General features: G+C 37.0%; 1 protein-coding gene across 2 annotated transcripts in view; it reads right to left on the bottom strand.

Moving 5' to 3' along the window:
- LOC100342119 (solute carrier organic anion transporter family member 1B3) overlaps positions 1-20,821 on the bottom strand; it is a 64,659-nt gene that overhangs the window by 23,599 nt on the left and 20,239 nt on the right. For both annotated transcript variants that reach the window (XM_008259567.5, XM_089303915.1), the window contains exons 3-9: positions 15,966-16,107; positions 14,412-14,544; positions 11,458-11,579; positions 10,671-10,817; positions 10,070-10,168; positions 6,989-7,231; positions 2,016-2,180 (exon numbers count right to left, since the gene is read on the bottom strand). In XM_008259567.5, coding sequence (XP_008257789.1) covers positions 2,016-2,180; positions 6,989-7,231; positions 10,070-10,168; positions 10,671-10,817; positions 11,458-11,579; positions 14,412-14,544; positions 15,966-16,107 — 1,051 coding nt within the window. The remainder of the gene's footprint in view (positions 1-2,015; positions 2,181-6,988; positions 7,232-10,069; positions 10,169-10,670; positions 10,818-11,457; positions 11,580-14,411; positions 14,545-15,965; positions 16,108-20,821) is intronic.

Here is a 20,821-nt window from a genome sequence, read left to right as displayed (position 1 = left end):
TTTATATAGCCTTGGATGATAAATATGTCTACATACAGTATTAAAATGTTTGGGGTGAAGGAGTGGGTATTTGGTCAGGTGGTTAAGTCACTGCTTGGGATGCCTGCATCCTGTATCAAGGTAACTGTATGACTGGTTTGAGTCTCAGCTTCTCTATTTTTGATCCAGTAGCCTGCTAATGCACTCCCTGGAGGCAGCAGCCATGGCTCAACTATTTCAGTCTCTGCTACACATGTGAGAGACCCAGATTGAGTTCTTAGCTCCTGGCTTTTGCTTGGTCTAGCCCTGGGCATTTGGGGAGCGAACCACCAGATGACCTCCCCCCTCACCCCCGTGTGTGTGTGTGTCTTTCACATTAAAAAAATGAAAATAATTCTATTATTTTTTTGGACAATGTTCGGGGCAGATGTTTGGCACAGTGGTTAAGATGCCACTTGGGATGCCCATATCACATATGGGAGAGCCTGAGTTTGAGTTCCAACTCCACTCTTCATTATAGCTTCCTGCAATGTGCACTCTTAGAGTTGGCAGGTGATGGCACAAATAGTTAAATTCCTGTTCCCCATTTGAAAGACTAAAATGGACTTCCAGGCACCTGGCTTCTACCTGGACCCTATCCAGCTGTTGCAGGGATTCTGGGAGTTAACCAGTGGCTGGGATATCTCTTGCTGTCTTCTATATGACAGATAAAAATGAACGTAAACAATAAAAAAAGTTTGACCCCCTTTTATAACTTTTCTATTGCATGTCCTTGAAGAGTTGTTAAAGATGAAAACCTCTCTAACAAAAAACTCAGGTTAGTTTATTGGGAACAAAATTTCACTTTTATAATTTACGCTTTCATTTCAGTTTCAAGCAGAGACTCATACAGAAGTCTGGTCCAGTGCTTCAGCAATTCTTTTTCTTTTCTTTCCTTTCCTTTCCTTTCCTTTCCTTTCCTTTCCTTTTCCTTTTCCTTTTCCTTTTCCTTTTTCTTTTTTTCTTTTTTTTCTTTTTTTTTTCTTTTTTTTTTTTGACAGGCAGAGTTAGACAGTGAGAGAGAGAGACAGAGAGAAAGGTCTTCCTTTTCCATTGGTTCACCCCCCCAATTGGCCGCTACAGCTGGTGCCTTGCGGTCGGCACGCTGCGCCGATCTCATCTGAAGCCAGGATCCAGGTGCTTCCTCCTGGTCTCCCATGTTGGGGCAGGGCCCAAGGACCTGGGCCATCCTCCATTGTACTCCTGGGCCACAGCAGAGAGCTGGCCTGGAAGAGGAGCAACCGGGACAGACCCCGGTGCCCCGACAAGGACTAGAACCCGGGGTGCCAGTGCTGCAGGCAGAAGATTAGCCTAGTGAGCCACGATGCCAGCCAGTAATTCCTTTTCAAAATATTATTTTCTCATTTACTTATGACATAGCCCTGTTACTTAATGAATTCTTTAACTTACTGAGTTTCAACAGTGTTTCCAAAATACTGGAGTCGTGGAAAGAATCATATAAGAAAATCTGCCCTTAATAAATATTTCTAAATATGCCATTAAAAACAGATATTGCAGCAAAAAAATCTTCAAAATGTGATTTTTTTGAATTATGCATAATTTGATGATATATTTAATTCTTGTTTTGTAAACATCAATGTAATGATTTTTTTAAGTAGTTGAGTTCTGATTTTAAAGTCTATGAACTACACAATTATAATGATGACATTACATGGTTTATCTCACTATCTAAGCACCATATTATGAGACCCAGTTATGTAGGTACCATATATATATATGTATGTATGTATGTATATTCCATTCCCATGTAATGCTTCCTGTAGGCACTCATCTAACATGGGATAGAACTTCAAATGCACAGCAATTTTGACATCACAAGATTGACAAATCTGAGGAGATTTGAAAAAAAAAAAAGGATAAAGGGAAATTATATCTACTAAATATGGGTGGCTGCATTCATAGTAAAATTTCACCTAGAATACAACCATTCAGTAGAACATCACTTATCCAGTAAACAGGCAAACAGTATGTCTTACCCAACAAAAAGTTAGCCTGAGATGTTGACTGACCATACTGTTGTTCTATATATTTGAAGATATAAGTAAAAGAACCAATAAAACTGCTGATCTGTAGCAGTGTTAAAGCCAAGAAGATAACATATAGGCGATTGGTAAGGATGTTTTTCATAGACTGGAAAAAACCTAAGAAGTAGAAAAATAAAGAAACATTAGAATGCAAATTAAATACATATTAATATCTTAATCTTGTGTCATATAAAATCTAAAATAACATTGATCCATAACAAAATTTTAAAAGTATTCAGCTTTCCTACTGTCAACAGTTTATCATATAGATGCCTTAAATATTTTCCACATACTGATTAATATTTATTTGTTTAGTTCATTTTTTTTTGACAGACATAGTTTAGACAGTGAGAGAGAGAGAGAGAAAGGTCTTCCTTCCGTTGGTTCACCCCCCAAACGGCCGCTACAGCCAGTGCACTGAGCTGATCCAAAGCCAGGAGCCAGGTGCTTCTCCTGGTCTCCCATGCGGTGCAGTGGGCCATCCTCCACTGCCTTCCCGGGCCACAGCAGAGAGCTGAACTGGAAGAGGGGAGCAACCGGGACAGACTTCAGCGCCCAGACCGGGACTAGAACCCGGGGTGCTGGTGCTGCAGGCGGAGGATTAGCCTAGTGAGCCACGGCACTGGCCCTGTTTAGTTCATTTTACCCAAAAATGGGACCATACATATGTATTGTTTTGTGATTTGCTTTTTTTAAAAACTTTTATTTAATAAATATAAATTTCCAAAGTACAACTTTTGGATTATAGTGGCTTTTTCCCCCTGTAACCTCCCTCCCACCCGCAACCATCCCATCTCCCGCTCCCTCTCCCATCCCATTCACATCAAGACTCATTTTCAATTATCTTTATATATGTAGATGATCAATTTAGTATGTATTAAGTAAAGATTTCAACAGTTTTCACCCACACAGAAACACAAAGTATGAAGTATTGTTTGAGTACTAGTTATACCGTTAATTTACACAGTACAACACATCAAGGACAGAGATCCTTCATGGGGAATAAGCTCACAGTGACTCCTGCTGTTGATTTAACAATTGACTTGCTTTGTTCACTTAACATTTGGTTATTACTGCATACAGACTAGCTCATTTATTCATTCATTCAACAAATATTTGGTTTTTAATGGGAAACTAGCCAAATGCTAAGTGTTCAAGAAAGCAAAAGTAGGCTATGTCTAAATATTAAGTATTGGTACTTGATAACATAATTGCTCCATGAATATTATGATTATTTAAAAATAGTTTTAAAATATTTAAAATTTAAATTAAAAAAATCTATACTAAATTACAAAATAACTCAAAACGCACAGGAATAAAAACACATTTCAAAACTCTTAAAGATGAGGCAGACATTTGGCCTGCAATTAAAATGCCGGCATCCCACATTGAAGTACCTGTGTTTGATACCCAGCTCTTCCTCCTGATTCTAGTTTCTCAGTAACATGGCAACGCTAACATAGGTAGTTGGGTTCTTGCTACCCATGGAGGACACCTCCCCATCCCTGGATGTTGCATGCATCTGGGTGGTGAACCAACTGGTAGGAGATCTCTCTTTCTCTATTTCTCTCTCCCTCTCTCTCCCTCTCTTTAAACTTTAATATATATAAATTTCACAGATAGACTCCACTAAATATATATATATGGTCTGTTTCCACTTATAAATAAATAATATTTAAAACTTTAAAGATTGATTTGATATTAGGACTCATCACTCTTGCTCCCTAGTATTCTGCTTTTTTACAATAAAATGCATCCCCTGTAAATCCGGCAGTGATATAAACCACCTGTCTTAAGATGCAAGAAGGAGAGGCAGGGAGTGATGCTGTGCCTCAAGTTACATGACAACAGGAACTGAACAATGAGCCATGTCTGCAAACAGATGTGTAACCAATTCACAATATGTTCATGGTAGAAATTATGTGATCTGGGTCTGTGATTACCAAGTCAGTCACAATAATAGGCCAAGTAGAAGGAACTAGATGTGTTTATTGAGAGATGGATTATACAGACTTTGAAAGACCTTGCTCTTGAGATATCTAAAGATTTCCATTAGATATGGTCAGAACCAGGATTTCCATCTAATGGTAACTAAGAAATAGTTTCATCTGCTTATCATAAAATGAAAAAGTTAGAGCAAACGACAAGGAAGAGAATAAAGGACATTTATAGCAGGGATAAATAACAATTAAAATTTTTAGGCCCAGATTCTAAAGTTCTTTTTGGGTTCACCAATCAGGAAGCGCACCAATGATTTGTAAAGCAACCTAAGTCATGATCTTTGATTAAAAGAAACAGAACATATGATTCAACCAGATTATTGAAGTTGGAGGTGGGTGTGAACTTGGATGTCATGTAGTCTGAACTTTCACAGTTAGAATCCACTAAATATTCCTATTAAATGGATCAGTAAAAACTTCAAGTGATGAAAAGCTGACTGCCTCAGAGATGGATTGATCAACCTTTAGATAGTTCTTATCATTGCATATTATTTTAATAATGAATGAAAATCACCTGTTTTTGTTTCTAAACAATTAATCTTAGGAATAATAATATAATATTATATTATATAATGTATATATTATATATTATGTTATATAATAAATATTATATATTATATTATTATATATTACTATATAATAATATAATAATCATTAATCTTCAGGAATATATAGAATAAATCCAGTATTTTTTCTTCTGAATATCTGTTCTTAGTTATTTCATCCTTTTTTAAAAAGATTTATTTTTATTTATTTGAAAGACAGAGTTACAGAGAGAGGTAGAGGCAGAGAGAGGTCTTCCATTTGCTGGTTCATTCCCAAAATGGCTGCAATGCGGAGAGCTGGGCTGATCTGAAGCCAGGGTCCAGGAGCTTCTTCTGGGTCTCCCACATGGGTACAGGGGCCCAAGGACTTGGCCCATCTTCTGTTGCTATACCAGGCCATAGCAGAGAGCTGGATTGGAAGAGGAGCAGCCAGGACTAGAACTGGAGCCCATATGGGATGCGGCACTTCAGGCCAGGGCTATAACCCGCTGTGCCACAGCACCAGCCCCTATTTCATCCATTTTTAATAGTTTTATAACTAACTGAGGATCTCTTTTCATTTAGGTCACTATCCTTCAAACACAATTGATAATATACATGATGTTGATAAGTGAAGTTGATCTTCATTATCTTCTCTATGTTCTTTGCCCTTAACAGTCAATCCTGTCCTTAGGCTTAGACAATCCACTAAGTTTATGGGTTTGATAAGGTAGAGTAAAAGCATAGCACACATGAGGGTACCTCAGAAAGTTCAAGGGAAACGTGGGAATAAAAGATAATTTGGAGTGTTATGTGTAGTAGTTAAAATGCCACTTGGAGACACCCACACCCCACATCAGAGTACTTGAGTTCAAGTCCTGGCTCTATTCCAAATTCCAGCTTCTTGCTAATGCATACCTGGGAGGCAGTGAGTGACAGTTCAAGGTATTGGGTTCTTCACTTGGATGAATTTAGGCACTTGGGTTCAGCCTGGCCCAGCCCCAGCTATTGCGGGTATTTGGGGATTAAACCAAGGAATGAAAGGTTTCATTCTGTCTCTGTCTCTCTTCTCTCTGTCTCTCTTTCTCTGATTCTTTGCCTTTGCCTTTCAAGTAAATAAAATAAATAAAAATTAACTTTTAAAAAAGTTAAAGTCCATGCATGCAGTAAGTGCTTTCCATTAATTTCTAAAGGCCCTTGTGCAAAGTGAAAAATTCTTGGTGTGATAACTTTGGTGTGCATACTAAATTTAAAAGAGTTCTAACTTAGTAGCATGCTGGTAAATGTTTAACAACTGGCTTTTGGGGATACATTGATGTGTAACATTTCCCAATTTCTGTGTTAATAAATGGTGATAAAATTTCGTGTGGTGGCCAATAGCAAGTGACCAGTGTAGCCTAAAACTGAGCAATTCTCTAATAATCCAATACAAGCTGGTTCTAGCACATTATTGTTTTTCACATAGTGTAATGGAGAAAGTAACAATGAAATGGGTACATGGAAAAACTGCTGAGAGGAAGAACTTGAGTTATACCTAAAAATTTGTAATTCTACTTTAATGTCAACTTGCAAGGCTGCCATGGGTTTAGGTATTGCAGTTTTGCTTTTCACCATTCAGCATTTCTCCCCAGTCTGAAAATTACTGTCTACTCCTCCTTGTTTCAACGACCTTTCAATGGCTGTTGCTGGATCATTCTCCTGATGATTGCTTCTCAGTGGCTCCCCATTACCAACCAGGGCTTATATTTGAAAGAGAAGGAATTCCCATATGCTGAAGAACCTTAATTCATTAATTAGTTCCAATTATTTTAACTACTACCACTGTTTCCATTTCATTTTTTGGACATTTTAGTTAGTAATATTGTTATACAATCACCGAGAAAAAACTGCTTATTCTAATTACCTTGGGAGAAACTTCTGACTTCCTTCTAATTCCATCTTCTCATTAGAGTAGAAAAACTTAGCCTTACCACAGTAATTAAGGTATTTTGCTTTGTCTATGCACCTTTCAGCATCACCACTAGTTATAATGATCTAACACCAGGACTAGTATAGAGCTTGGTATCATTTGTTGAATGAATGAATAAGATATGACATCCCTTTTCTCTCTTACAGTTTATACTATCTAGTTTTCAAATGAATATGCACTCCTTGGTTTATAAGGGACAGATATTGCTTTGGTTTCTTCCTGCTATGGAGTACAAAATTAATACTTTTCCCCATGCTATGTACACAGGAAATATTTACTAAATGTAACACGAGTTTTAGAAAAATAATTCAGTTGAATTTAGTATGGAGGAAAGCTACCTCCAGAAGGTTTACATGTGATTTGTTATATATCCCTTCATAGAGATGAACAAGATTAACAATTCCAAGTTGATCGTGAATGTGAAGTACCTACCTGTCATATTTTCAGTAACATTTTGTCCATGGTTGGCCAAATGAGCAGTTTGGCTCTTATCTTCATTTGTTTTGGTCACAGGCAAAGTTTTCGAAGCTTTTCTTTCCTTCCGTGGTTTATTTGGATTTTTGGGCAGGAAAAAGAATGGTATGGAAGCAATAATGGATATCATTCCAGCCATAAGGAAACCAAGCCACCAAGCACCAACCCATCGAGCATCCTTAGGAGTTATTCTGATACTTTCTACAAGAAATAAAGTCAGTAAAAAATCATTTTGAAAGATAATGAGCCCTGGGCAATTTGTTGTTGTCCTATTGTAGTTGTCCTCCACAGATAAAGTAAACTATATTTCACCCTTTCTATGCTATTCCAGTGATATTATTCACAGATCTAGAGGAAAATGATACTAAAATTCAGAGAAACACAAAACACCACAAATGGCCAAAGTGACCTTATATAATAAAAACAAAGCCAGAGGCATTACAATACCAGGTTTTAATACATTCTACAGGGCACTTATAATAAAAACATCCTAGTGCTGGCACAAAAATAGACATGTAGATCCAATGTAACATTACAGAAACTCCAGAAATCATTCCACTCATCTACAACCAACTAATCTTTGACACGGGAGATAAAATTAATCCCTACAGAAAGGACAGTCCCTTCAACAAATGGTGTTTGGAAAATTGGATCTCTGCGTGCCAAAGTATCAACCAAGTTCCCTGCCTTACTCCTATATAAATATCAATTCAAAATGGATCAAGGATCTAAATGTGCAACTTGATAACATCAAATTACTAAAGAACATTGGAGAAACTCTACAAGACATTGGCATAGGTAAAAGTGTCATGGAAAAGACCTCAGAAGCACAGGCAGTCAAAGCCAAAATTGAAAAATGGGATTACATCAAGCTGAGAAACTTCTGCACTGCAAAAGAAACACTCAGCAAAGTGAAGAGGCAATCAACAGAATGGGAGAAAATATTTGCAAACTATGCAGCTGATAACAGAATCTATAAAGAGCTCAAGAAATTCAACAATAACAAAAGAAGCAATCCAGTTAAGAAATGGGCAAAGAATTTGAACGGACATTTTTCAAAGAGGAAATTCAAATGGCCAACAGACATATGAAAAAATTTACCCAAATGAAATGAAATCAGGATGTCAAAGAATGATCTGTACCCATATTTACTGCAGCTCAATTCACAATAGTTGAGATTTGGAATAAACCAAGATGTCCATCAACTGATGACTAGATAAAGAAATTATGGTATATTTACACTAGGAATACTACTCAGACATAAAAAAGAATGAAATCCTGTCTTTTGCAACAAAATGGGTACCAATGGTTTTCAGTTCCAAAATAAGCCAGTCCCAAAAAGACAAATACCATATGTTCTCTGATTTGTGGTAACTAATAGAGTACACAAATACAATATATGGGAGTGAAATTGACATTCTCAGCTTAGATGATTGTTTATAGCCCTTGTCTACACTGTTGAGGAAAGTGATTTTTTTTCTTGTTATTCTTTGTTGAGCTCTTTACTTAGTGTGGGGTTAATCTTAAGAATATAAAGTAAACTGAAGGTAGATCATTGCAGAAATTGAGAGGAAGGAAGAGGAAGGACGGGACACAGGAGGGAGGGAGGAGGAGGGAGATACCATTATGTTCCTAAATCTGTATACATGAAATACAGATACATGTATTCTTTAAACAAAATCAAAATAATAAATAAATAAATAATAAAGCTTAATCTGGAAGCAGTATGAATAAAAATGAGTGAGACTGGTGGTAGACAATACAGGTGAAAATTTCTGTAATAATTCAGTCAGTAATTTTTGTTAAGATAAAGATAAAGGTATTCATGAAGAGAGGGAATATAGGGAACAAAGGGAGTTAGAGGTTAAACGATGAGCCCAGAGTCTGACACGTTGAATTTTATATGCTTATTAGACATGTAAGAAGGAATGGGAAGAAGGAGGGAGGGAAGGAGGTTGGAAAGGAAGGTAGGAAGGAAGGAACGAGGGTAGAAGAGCTAGAAGAACCAACTAAAATAAGGCACAGAAAAGTATCTATTAAAATTGCTAAATTAGGTAGAAATCAATTATATTTCACTAGTGGTAGAAGTCAGATTTCAGCTGGAAGTGGATGGGAGGTGAGAAGGTGAGCCATCTAATTTAGATTATTTTGTTTTCAAAGAGCTTGGCTCTGAAGAGAAATAGTAAGACAGAAAATCATCTACAAAGTTGTTTGGGGATATACAAAATTGTATGAATATAAAATGATGGAAAATAGAGTAGGGATAGAGAGGTTTAAGATGCAGGATGGATGAGACAGAGGATTGATGGAATTGGATCCTGGGAGAAAGGAGAAGAGGGGATCTAAATTCTGGATGGATGTATTAAGAGTAGCTGGAGATAAGAACAAGAAGTGCAGATGAATTTGATGCCAGGGCATTTGTATGGAGAAGATACTGAGGTTGAAGAAGTTTCCATACATGGTCTCTATTTCTTCTACAAACGAAGAAGGAAAGCACGCTCTGAGAATGACAAGAAAGGACACAAATAACACTTACATGGGCATTCTTTTATCCATTTGCTCAACAATCTCTCATCGAATGTTGCCATTTGCCAAGTCCACGGCTAGGACCAGGAAAAGTGACTGAAACAAAATTGCCCAGTGGAGTCACCCCAACCCCCTCCATGTGACTTGACTCAGCAGCCACAAGGAGCCTTTAGAAAAGCGAGCTGTAATATTCTGCACCTCAATGTCCAAACCACAGTCAATTCCACAGTCAAGTGGAATTCACAGGGAGAGGAACATTTGGATATTTGTTATTTTGGATGAAGTGACCTAAAATAAATCTGTTAATTTTTCTCATTTTATACTTAGTTGTAAAAGTGTGGGATAGATAGGAACTGAGTTCTATTTTTATTCTGATTTGATGCATTTATTTCCTACTTAAAACTTTTTAAAAATAGTAAACAAAGAACATTGAAAGAGTAAAATCAAATATTTGGAAGAATATTGCCTTGTACTTGAAAGACACATCATATTACATGTTTTGATTGTACTTACTCAAATCCACAAATCCAATATCCACATACATTTTGGCAGACAGAGATCCGATTGCAAAGCCAATGATAGGGCCAATCATTGCTACTGCATGCAAAGCACCTGAAGATATTATAAAACAATCTTATCAGATTCCAAAAATACATGGTTCTGATGCATCATGATTTTTTTTTTTTTTTGACAGGCAGAGTGGACAGTGAGAGAGAGACAGAGAGAAAGGTCTTCCTTTGCCGTTGGTTCACCCTCCAATGGCCGCCGCGGCCAGTGTGCTGCGGCCGGCACACCGCGCTGATCTGATGGCACTTGGCCATCCTCCACTGCACTCCCTGGCCACAGCAGAGAGCTGGCCTGGAAGAGAGGCAACCGGGACAGAATCCGGCGCCCCGACCAGGACTAGAACCTGGAGTGCCGGTGCCGCAAGGTGGAGGATTAGCCTAGTGAGCCACGGCGCTGGCCATGCATCATGATTTTTAAAATAACATTACACAATACATTTCTCCTAATAATTTTTCTAAGCAAAAGTAATAATTTAGTAACGATTTTACAAATTCAGATATAGGCTCAGAATAAGTAACCATGCAATTTAATATTTTCTGTGAATTACCTAAATAAACAGAAGAGCTTCCTTCTGTAGCAAAATCATCAATGTAGGAAATCCCTAGTGGTACTATAGGGGTTTCACCTATTCCACGAAGCATGTTCCCCATTAAGACGTAGATCCACATGTATGACCCAGAATCCTTTTCACAACCTGTGTAACAAGAGAGTGTTTTATTTTAAAAATTAGCTTTATCATTCTTATCATTCATCTACTTTGAAACATTTATTTATTGCTTTTTTGTATTTTTTTGCTTTTTTCACTAATTTTCAATGATTCACATTCACTTTGCAAAGTTTGCAAAAACAGAAAACACAAAAGAAATAAAAATAATCTCAAATCCCAGTACACAGGGTCATTTTAACGTTTGTTATATATCTCATATATTTTTAAAAAATATTTATTTATTTATTTATTTATTTATTTATTTATTTCCCAGGTCATAGCAGAGAGTTGTATTGAAAGAGGAATAGCCGGGACTTGAACCAGCACCCATGGGGGATGCTGGCACTACAGGCAGCAGCTTTATCTGCTATGTCACAGTGACAGCACCCATTTCCTGCTTCTTTTTTAAAAAATATTTTTTGCCAATTTCCTACTGAAAGTGCTCTTTTTGTATATAATCTTAAAAGTTCTTAATAAATAATATTTATTAACATTATGATTTGATTGTTTGTAAAGGTAATATTTCCCATTTGTTTTTTAATCAATTATGCCAATAAATATCACAATATTTTTTAGCTATGTAATTAAATTTGGGAATTTTATAATTTTTGCCACTATTAATTTGTACCTTTCCCCAGCATCTCAGATGACGTTCCATTGAGTGATAAAGTTTGGTAAGTTGAACAAGTTGAAAAGCTTGAAGTTGAATTCTCCGATGGATTAATATTGGTTTCTTTAGAATACCTGTAACTGCAGGAACATCACTGGATTTAAAATTTTGCTTTATGTATTGAATATTCTCACCTTCCCCAGAAATACAGAGAAATTTTTCTCTTTACGTGCAACACTTTGTCTTCAAGTTTCCAGAATTTTGTCAGTTTTCCAGCTTCTATTTTGGGAGATGTTATGGGAAGTGAAATGGTTGTCCACTAAAAAAAGCTAATTAACTACTCCCCAGGTAATCTCAATTATCATCTTGCTATAACTCTAGGAATGCATATATTCTGGTTAAGATTTAAAAAACTGAACTACTCTGATTTCGTTTTTCTTAAAAGTGCTAACTGCATCTACTCATGCCTTTGAATTATCTTCAAAAATGATCACAATATAAACTTTCTGATGATTTGGGATGACATTTAATAAACTGAGAATAATATTTTACAAATCAACCTATAATACATGTAAAATCATTTACATTTTCTCTCAAATACCTGTCTGATTTTCCTTCATGGGCACACACACATGTGTACACACATGCACACACATACATTCTAAGACTCTAAAACTTATTCAATGAAATTGTAATCCATTTCTACTTGGTAAAGGAGAATTTGATAGGCACAGCAGAGAGGAAACTACAATGGGAACAAATGTTGCTATCCAAAAACACCAGGGTATGCTGTAGCTCTAAGTACAGCCTGTTTTGACAAACTAGGTATTATGATCAGCTTCAAAAAAACTATAAAAAATACATAATTTTAATATTTCAGCATGTGTGCTTATTCTTTAAGATAAGCATATATGATAAAAAATATAAAAAAATACAAGCTTCTGGGTTGTCAGAAAGGAAAAGGGGAGCATCAGATTTGCTTACAGATGAGGGATAGGTAGGTTGGAGAGGACTTCACAGTAAGATGACATAAGACACAAATTTTGAAAAGGGAAAGGAGTTTAACCAGTAGAAAACGCAGAGAGGTATTCAAGCTAAGGAAACACTGTATGCCAAGATGTGAATATTGTGGTATTAACCCACCAGCAAGGGACTTCCAAGGTTTTTGACTGTGACCAACAGCAAGAAACACATTTTGCATCACAACCATGAAACACAGACACACATATTCACAAATCTATGTATAACCAAACAGAAATTTTATAGAATAGCATTTTTGCCCATTGACACTCTATTTTATTCTGTTCTGTCCTATATTGTGGAAAAATGTGGACCTAAATAACCTGAATTTGTTTATTGACCCATTAGCTGTCCAGGAACTGAAGTCTGAAAAACTGCTTTAAGAAACTGGAAATTTTTATCAAGAATAAAATAGGCTTGTGTTTAATGTGTACTCTAATTTGAGTTAGAATAGAATTGGAACTGGAGGAAAAACATCAATGCCAGGCATAATGGGTGGGCTTCCAGTAGGATCAGGATATCGGGGGATGTTCAGCTTTGATAGGAAGTTGAATAAGCAAGTTCTGGCGACTACTAGTTAGCAGGGTTGCAGTAAATAAAGCATTAAGAATGAGGCCCTTGATGTTGATTGGAGTCCCTTTGTGAGTAAAGGGACTGAAAAGTGAGTGTGAAAACCTGAGCTGGTCTAGGCACAATGATAAGCTAAGTTTTGAATACAGAGATGGTAAATGCTTGTGGAATATTAAGTTGGAGATGTTCACTTAAGGTGAATGATTATATATACCTTGAGTGTTAGAGAAGGTCACTGCATCTAGGTGATAGTTGCATTGTAGTCATATAAAAATCAGGTAGAATGCAAGATTAAGAAGATTAATGAGAGAGCAAAGGAGATACTGACCTTATGGTGCTGGAAGCAGAAGAAAGGATGGACATGATGAAAATGCCACAGAGACAGGAAACAAATCAAGAGATGATGTGAAATGTTGAAAATAAGAACAAGGAGCAGTATCATAAAGGAGAGATTTTCATAAGGATTAAATGTAGAAAATCATGAAGCTCAACTGGTGATCAAAAGACAAGACTGTTGGATTGGGCAATGAGTAGATAATTAGTGTCTCCGGCAGAAACTGTTTCCCAATATTCACTCTTTTCTCTTCCCGTAGCAACTGAATTGAAGTTGGGATTTTTAGCTGGGAATAAATGGCAGACTAAAATAAGGTCTGCTTTTACCCATGTCTGTATATAGTGAGTGTGAAATGGAACTAACTTTTGGAAAATTTCAAGCTAGTACAGGTATTATTTGTTTGAACATAGCTCTTATGTCTTAGCCTTTGCTCCCTGCTTTTCCTTCTTGTGCTTCTTCCCTTCTTTTATCCTGCTGTCTGGACCAACACTTGCACCTAAGGTCAAGGCCACACAAGGCAGAGAAATATGACAAAAAGAAGTAGTATCATGACACCCTGGGGCTAGTTATAATAACTTTTTTTTTGTGAAGAATAAGCTTCTGTTCTGTCACTGATATTTTAAGTTCTCTCTCATGAGCACCTAACTCTAATAAAAACTATACAGTGACATTAAGAGGAAAAGTTTCAATGGATTAGTGATGGGAGAACCCATACAGTAGTCTGCTGAATAGTGAAGTCTTACAGAGTAAGACCAAAATATAGGCAAAGGCATGATTCATGAATGTAGTACAAAAAGCCAAAAGAACTTGTTTATTTCATATAAAACTATATACCTTATTTAGTCCTATTCATACTTCAAAATCTATAAAAAACAAAGGTGCGTAAAGCAGTAAGGTAATTGTAGCATCACAAATATACTCCATTCCTATACTTACTTAATGCCTTTATATTTTAAAAAGGTAGAATGGCCCATTTTAAAGGAAAAATTAAGTTTTAGAATTAATTTACAAGTTAATAATTAACAGCACAGAGGCATTTAATACTTACTATCCCATGAAGAAATGTGGTAAAGCTGTTAAAATACTTCCAGCTCCCATAACAAAACATCCAATTCCAATTATCTTCGGTCTGTGTAGTTTTGATCCAAAGTAACTTACGAACACAATCACAAGCAAATTTCCTAGAAAAAGAACAAAATCATGTTGATATGATTCCTTACAGCAAACATTGACTGAGTCCAATTTTTGGTCCAGCAGAATTAAAGGCTTGAGAGTGGATGCAAATAGAAGATTCTTTAAGACCATATAATTTAATGCAGAAGGTGAGTCACCCGCATTAAAGCATAGGTTTCAGATCCAACAGGAAGTCCTTGGATTATTTGGCAATATTATTAAAGCAAAATTTTATTGAAGAATGTGGAGTTGACTGGACTGTGTTAGAATGAAAATTGAAAATTTTTAGAATGACAACACAGAGAATAATCTTCCTGAGGTTTATTATTTCATGCATTTATTCATTCATTCCTAGCATCCCCTAAATTTCTATTGTGTATTTGCTATGGTGTCTAGAGCCACAGATATCTTTAAAAAAAACAAACCATCCTACCCATCTTCAAAAAACTTACATACAAGTGATACAAATAGTCAGAGACGCCATTAGACAACATGAGAAAGAAAGGAGAAATCAAAATAATGAAGGCCTTTTGGGAAATTTCATGGAGGAGAGGCTGTTTGAGAATTAATGTTAGGCATAAATTACTTAGAATATGACGGGGAAGAAGAGCATTCCAAGTTGATGGAGTCACAACATACTCTGACCCATCTGGAGCTACAGATACAACAATGAACAGATAGTAACCAAGAATTACTGGACTTCAAAAGCACTGAAATTAATCAGTGGATAAAGTAATACAACAGAGAAGTGCTTAAATGGTTAAATAAGGTTTAAACTAAAAAAGAGACAAAATTTTGAAAAAGTCCAGTTAGTGTCTTTATTTATTTTTATTTATTTATTTTTTATTTTTGACAGGCAGAGTGGACAGTGAGAGAGAGAGACAGAAGAAAGGTCTTCCTTTTTGCCGTTGGTTCACCCTCCAATAGCCGCCGCGGCCAGCACGCCGCACTGATCCGATGGCAGGAGCCAGGTACTTATCCTGGTCTCCCATGGGGTGCAGGGCCCAAGGACTTGGGCCATCCTCCACTGCACTCCCTGGCCACAGCAGAGAGCTGGCCTGGAAGAGGGGCAACTGGGACATAATCTGGCGCCCCAACCAGGACTAGAACCCGGTGTGCCGGCGCCGCAAGGCGGAGGATTAGCCTAGTGAGCCGCGGTGCCAGCCCAGTTAGTGTCTTTAGATACCCAAAAACATCTTGGCTCCACACACTCAGAACCAGCGGGCTAAAAATCACAAGAGAGCTATGAAATGCTATACAATAAGATATTATGGGAATGATTATGACATCACATGAAGGAGCAGAAGGTAGCATGAGAGCAACTGTCGATGGGAAAATTTACTGCTGGCTGAGAACTGGTGATGTAAAACATGTCTGAGCAGTGTATGAACTCTGCAAGTCTGAGTATTAAAATAGGAATAAATGTTACCGATTTCAAAGCTCCCATCAATGAGTCCAGAAAGAGAAGAGGATATGTCAAATCTCCTTTCTATCTGAGTGATGGAACTTTTCATAATGATTCCACCTAGAGCCTTGCAAATATAGCTCAGTGCGAGAGCTACCAAGAACATCTACAAAAACAAACAAACAAACAAAAAACTGGTTAATCAAAGGTGGTTTACATGTACATGGAATCAAAATTGTTTTACTCTTTTACTTAAAAGCTATTTTTATCATAAAAAGTATACCCAACTTTCCCTGATACCAGTTGGTACTTCCCAGCCCTTTTAACATTTTCATCACTATAGGATGAAGCTTTATTTTCTAATTTGGTTACAACAGCAGCTTATTGGAACAGTACATTTAAGCACTATTTCTACTTAAAGTCTTTAACAGATTCACAAGAAGCTAGACAATGTTCCCAGGGATCTTCATGGTAAGCTACTCTTTATTTCCAAGTGTCTATTACCAGTTAATTCAGGGGGTGGCAGAACAAAGACAGCATTTCCAGGAAGCCAGCAGAAAAACCATATTTCCAAGAGACAAAGAGAAATTCCCTGACCGATACAATGACTGATATTCAACCTAAGATACAGTGATTAGAGGTGTTTTAACTCAATTTCATTTTAATAAAATTTATTGACTCATCTTTTTTCTTAAAATCCAGTTCACACCCATAAGTGAATTCCAGTTTGCTCTATTATTAAAATCTGACCACAGTGGATTGCACATTTATGTATCCCTGAGATTCATGTGTTAAATGTTATTCCCCAATGTCAAAGTATTTGCAGTTTAGCCTTTGGGAGGTAATCAGATCATGAGACCAGATCTCTGGTGATGGGATCCATGGCCTTATGAGTCATCTACCAACCAGGAGGAGGGCACACATCAGTACTTATTCATTCTGTCACTCTCATCTTGGCCTTCCTGGCCTCCTGTAGTTCAAGAATTAAATTGTTTCATCACCCGGCCATACTCTTCTACCTGTCTGAACTAAGACGTCTTCCTTCCTTGTGCCTCCAGCTATGGTTGGATATGGTTTATCCTGCAACTGTTGATGTACTAGAAGCTTGGTGCCCAGTGTGGCAGTATTGAAATTAGGGAACCTTTAATAGGTAAGGCTTAGTAGAAGGTAATGGGGCTCCACCCCAACAAATGGATTAATGCAGTCTCAAGACAGTAGTCAGCTCTTCCGGAAGTGAATTCATTCCCAAGAGAAACATTTTATCCAAGGGTGAACCTGGCCCCTCTTTACTCTCTTGCCTTTTTGCTCCTACACAAGGACCTTTTGCCTGCCTCTGTTTCCCTTTCTGCCTCTCCACCACGTGAAGACACAGCCAAGGTTACCCACAGCGGGCTGAGGTACCATGCAGTTTGGACCTTACCGTCACCAGACTCATAGGGCAGGTAAATGTCCTTTCTTTACACACCGCTCAGTATCAGGTATTCTGTTATAACAATACACAACAGCCTAGGACAGCTCCTACTCTACTGGGGTCTCCACCATCACATCTAGCCTCAATTGTTTTAGTAGACTCCGGATATATTTTTCTGTTGCTGCTCCAGCCTCACTAATACTCCCTTTCCAACATAGTAACCAGATAAGTCTTTTCAAAATAAAAATTAGCTCATGTTTCCACTGGTGCCCTCCTGTCTCACTTGTACTAATATCTTTTCAGTGACTTACAAGACCCTAAGTGACTTGTCCTCTCTGAAACTCCTTGCCCCTTTGCCTTTGTTCTTTCATCTTATGCCATTCTTGTCCTTGCTCACTCATTTTATGCTTCACTAACCTTCCTGCTGAACCTTGAGCATTCCAGGTTGCCATATTACACTGCCTCAGCTTCTCATCCTTGCTTTCCTCTCCACAGGGAAAGCTGTTCCCACAGCTACATTCCCACCACTAACTCTCTTGTATTCTTGAAGTTTTGTCTCAATGCAACTTTGCCAATGCCACTTTCCTTGAGCACTCCTTAAAACTGTATTACTTTCTAACTCATATTTACTTTATTTTTTTTGTCTATTGCCCTTAGTAAAATATAAATTTATCAGGACAAGAGGTTTTATTTGTTTGGTTCATCGCAGGAGTCAAGACAACATTTCTTAGTTAAGATATATGTGCACCTGTTTGAACAGTACCACAGAAGGACACTAGATAGAGCTCTAATGTCACAATTAAGTATAGTACCAGTAAGATCAGAATACTGCAGGCAGATATTAGAGTTGGGTCCTGCATAGAAACCAGCAAATATTTTCAAATAGGACATCACACAAAAACCCAGAGTACAGAAAGGAATGCATACACAGAAAAGAATTGAGAAAGCTTTGGAATATCTAGCCAGAATGGTTGGAGAAAGTCCTCATAATATTAAGTAAGGTTGCAAAGTCTGGGGGAGTTGGCTGATTCATCAGATGTTAAAGCCTCAACATTAAAAAAAAGACATATAAAGAAACAGGTTTAACATGTGTAAAAGAACAAAATAAATCTCTAGAAACTGACCCAAAAATAAAGATAGGAAATGCCAAAGAATTCAAACTGATTGCCATTAACACAATTAATTAAAAGAGAAGACAATCAAATGAAATCAGAAAAATGATGTAAAAACAAAATGAGAATATCAATAAAGGTATAGAAATCATCAAGAACAAAACAAATTCTGGCGCCAAAGCATATATGAACTGAATTGAAAAATTCACTAATGGGACTAAACAATAGAATTGACCAGACAGGAGAATAACCTAATTCAAAGAAAGAAACTTGAAAATAACAGAGGTAAGAATTAAAAAAATGAAAGAAGAAGGAGAAGGAGAAGAATGAAGAGCCTAAAGGAATTACAGACTACCACCAAGCAGAAACAATATACTCATTATAGGAGAACCAGAACAGAAGAAAAAAAGAGGGAAGGGCATAGGATTCATTTGAAGAAAATAAAGGCCCCATATTTCTCAAATTTAAATAAATGGACGTAAAAATTCAAAAAGCTCAAAAAGTTGCAACTAGAATAGATATACAGAGACCTGCACCAAGACAGCATCATCCAAGTGTCAAAAATCACAGAGAGCGTTTTGAAAGCAACAACAGAAAAATTACTCATCATGCACAGTACGAGACGCTCTTTTTAGGTTATTAGCAGATTTCTCAACAGAAGCTTTGCAGGCTGTAAGGGACTGAGATGATATACTCAAAGTACTAAAAATAACCCTGCCAGCCAGGAACAGCATATACAACAAAACTATCCTTCAAACATGAATGAGAAATAAAATTTTTGCCAGATTAGCAAAAACATGTTATCCAATAGCAGCACAATACACATTTCCTATGCAGAAATGTAACATTCTGAAAAAGAGACAACATTTTTAGGCAGAAAACAAACCATAACAAAATTAAAATGATTGAAATGAACCCAGTAATTTTTTTCCAATGACAATGAAAATAAACTAGAAATTAATATCAGAAAGAAAATAGGAAAATCCACACATTCATATATATCAAATTGCATATATAGATATCCCATAATTCATACAGTACACTCTTATTTTTTATTTATTTGAAAAGCAGAGTTAGAGAGAGGCAGAGGCAGAGAGACAGAGGGAGAGACACCGTCCATCTGCTGGTTCACTCCCCAAATGGCTGTAACGGCTAGAGTCACACCAATCCAAAGCCAGGAGCCAGGAGCTGCTTCTGGGTCTCCTACGTGGGTGCAGGGGCCCAAGCACTGGGCCCATCTTCCACTGCTTTCCAGGCTGTAGCAGGGGGCTGGATCGGAATAGAGCATCCAGGACTAGAACCAGCACCCATATGAGACGCCGGCACTGCAGGCAGCAGCTTTACCTGCTATGCCACAGCACTGGCCCCTATAGTACATTCTTAAACACCAATGGATCAAAGAAGAAATCACAAGGAAATTTAGAATATATCTTAGAGACAAAAGGAACTAAAAATACAATGTATCTGGGATGCAGTGGACTAAAAGTGGTAAGTAATTACAATAAAAAAGAAAATACATCCCCTCAAGGAACTAGACAAAGAAGAACAAACTAAACCCAAAGTTAGGAGAAGGAAGGAAATAATAAAGATTAGAGCAGAAATAAATGATATAGATAATAGAAAAATAATAGAAACAAATTAGTTAGTCCGAAATTTGGATTCTTTTTTTTAAACTTTTATTTAATGAATATAAATTTCCAAAGTACAGCTTATGGATTACAATGGCTTCCCCCCCATAACGTCCCTCCCACCCGCAACCCTCCCCTTTCCCACTCCCTCTCCCCTTCCATTCACATCTAGATTCATTTTCGATTCTCTTTATATACAGAAGATCAGTTTAGCATACATTAAGTAAAGATTTCAACAGTTTGCTCCCACACAGAAACATAAAGTGAAAAATACTGTTTGAGTACTAGTTATAGCATTAAATCTCAATGTACAGCACACTAAGGACAAAGATCCTACATGAGGAGTAAGTGCACAGTGACTCCTATTGCTGATTTAACAATTGACACTCTTGTTTATGGCATCAGTGATCACACTAGGCTCTTGTCATGAGCTTCCAAGGCTATGGAAGCCCCCTGAGTTCACCGACTGGATTCTTAAAAAGGCAACAAAAATTACAAACCCTTTGCTGGACTAAATAAAAGAGAAAGACGACTTAACTAGCTAAAATATGAAATGAAAAAGGAGATAGTACAACTGACACATCAAAATATAAAAATGTATTATGAGCCCTCAATAAAAAATTAGATTGCAACAAATTGGAAAACCTAGAAGAAATGAACAAACTCCTAGAAATATGAAACCTAAGAAAACTAAATCATGAATCAATAAAAATCTAAACAGGCCTGTAT

This window comes from Oryctolagus cuniculus, chromosome 9 (assembly GCF_051225735.1).
Source record: "Oryctolagus cuniculus isolate XC-2025 breed Fujian yellow rabbit chromosome 9, ASM5122573v1, whole genome shotgun sequence".
NCBI lineage: Eukaryota > Metazoa > Chordata > Mammalia > Lagomorpha > Leporidae > Oryctolagus > Oryctolagus cuniculus.
This window is presented reverse-complemented; position numbering and strand designations above follow the sequence as displayed.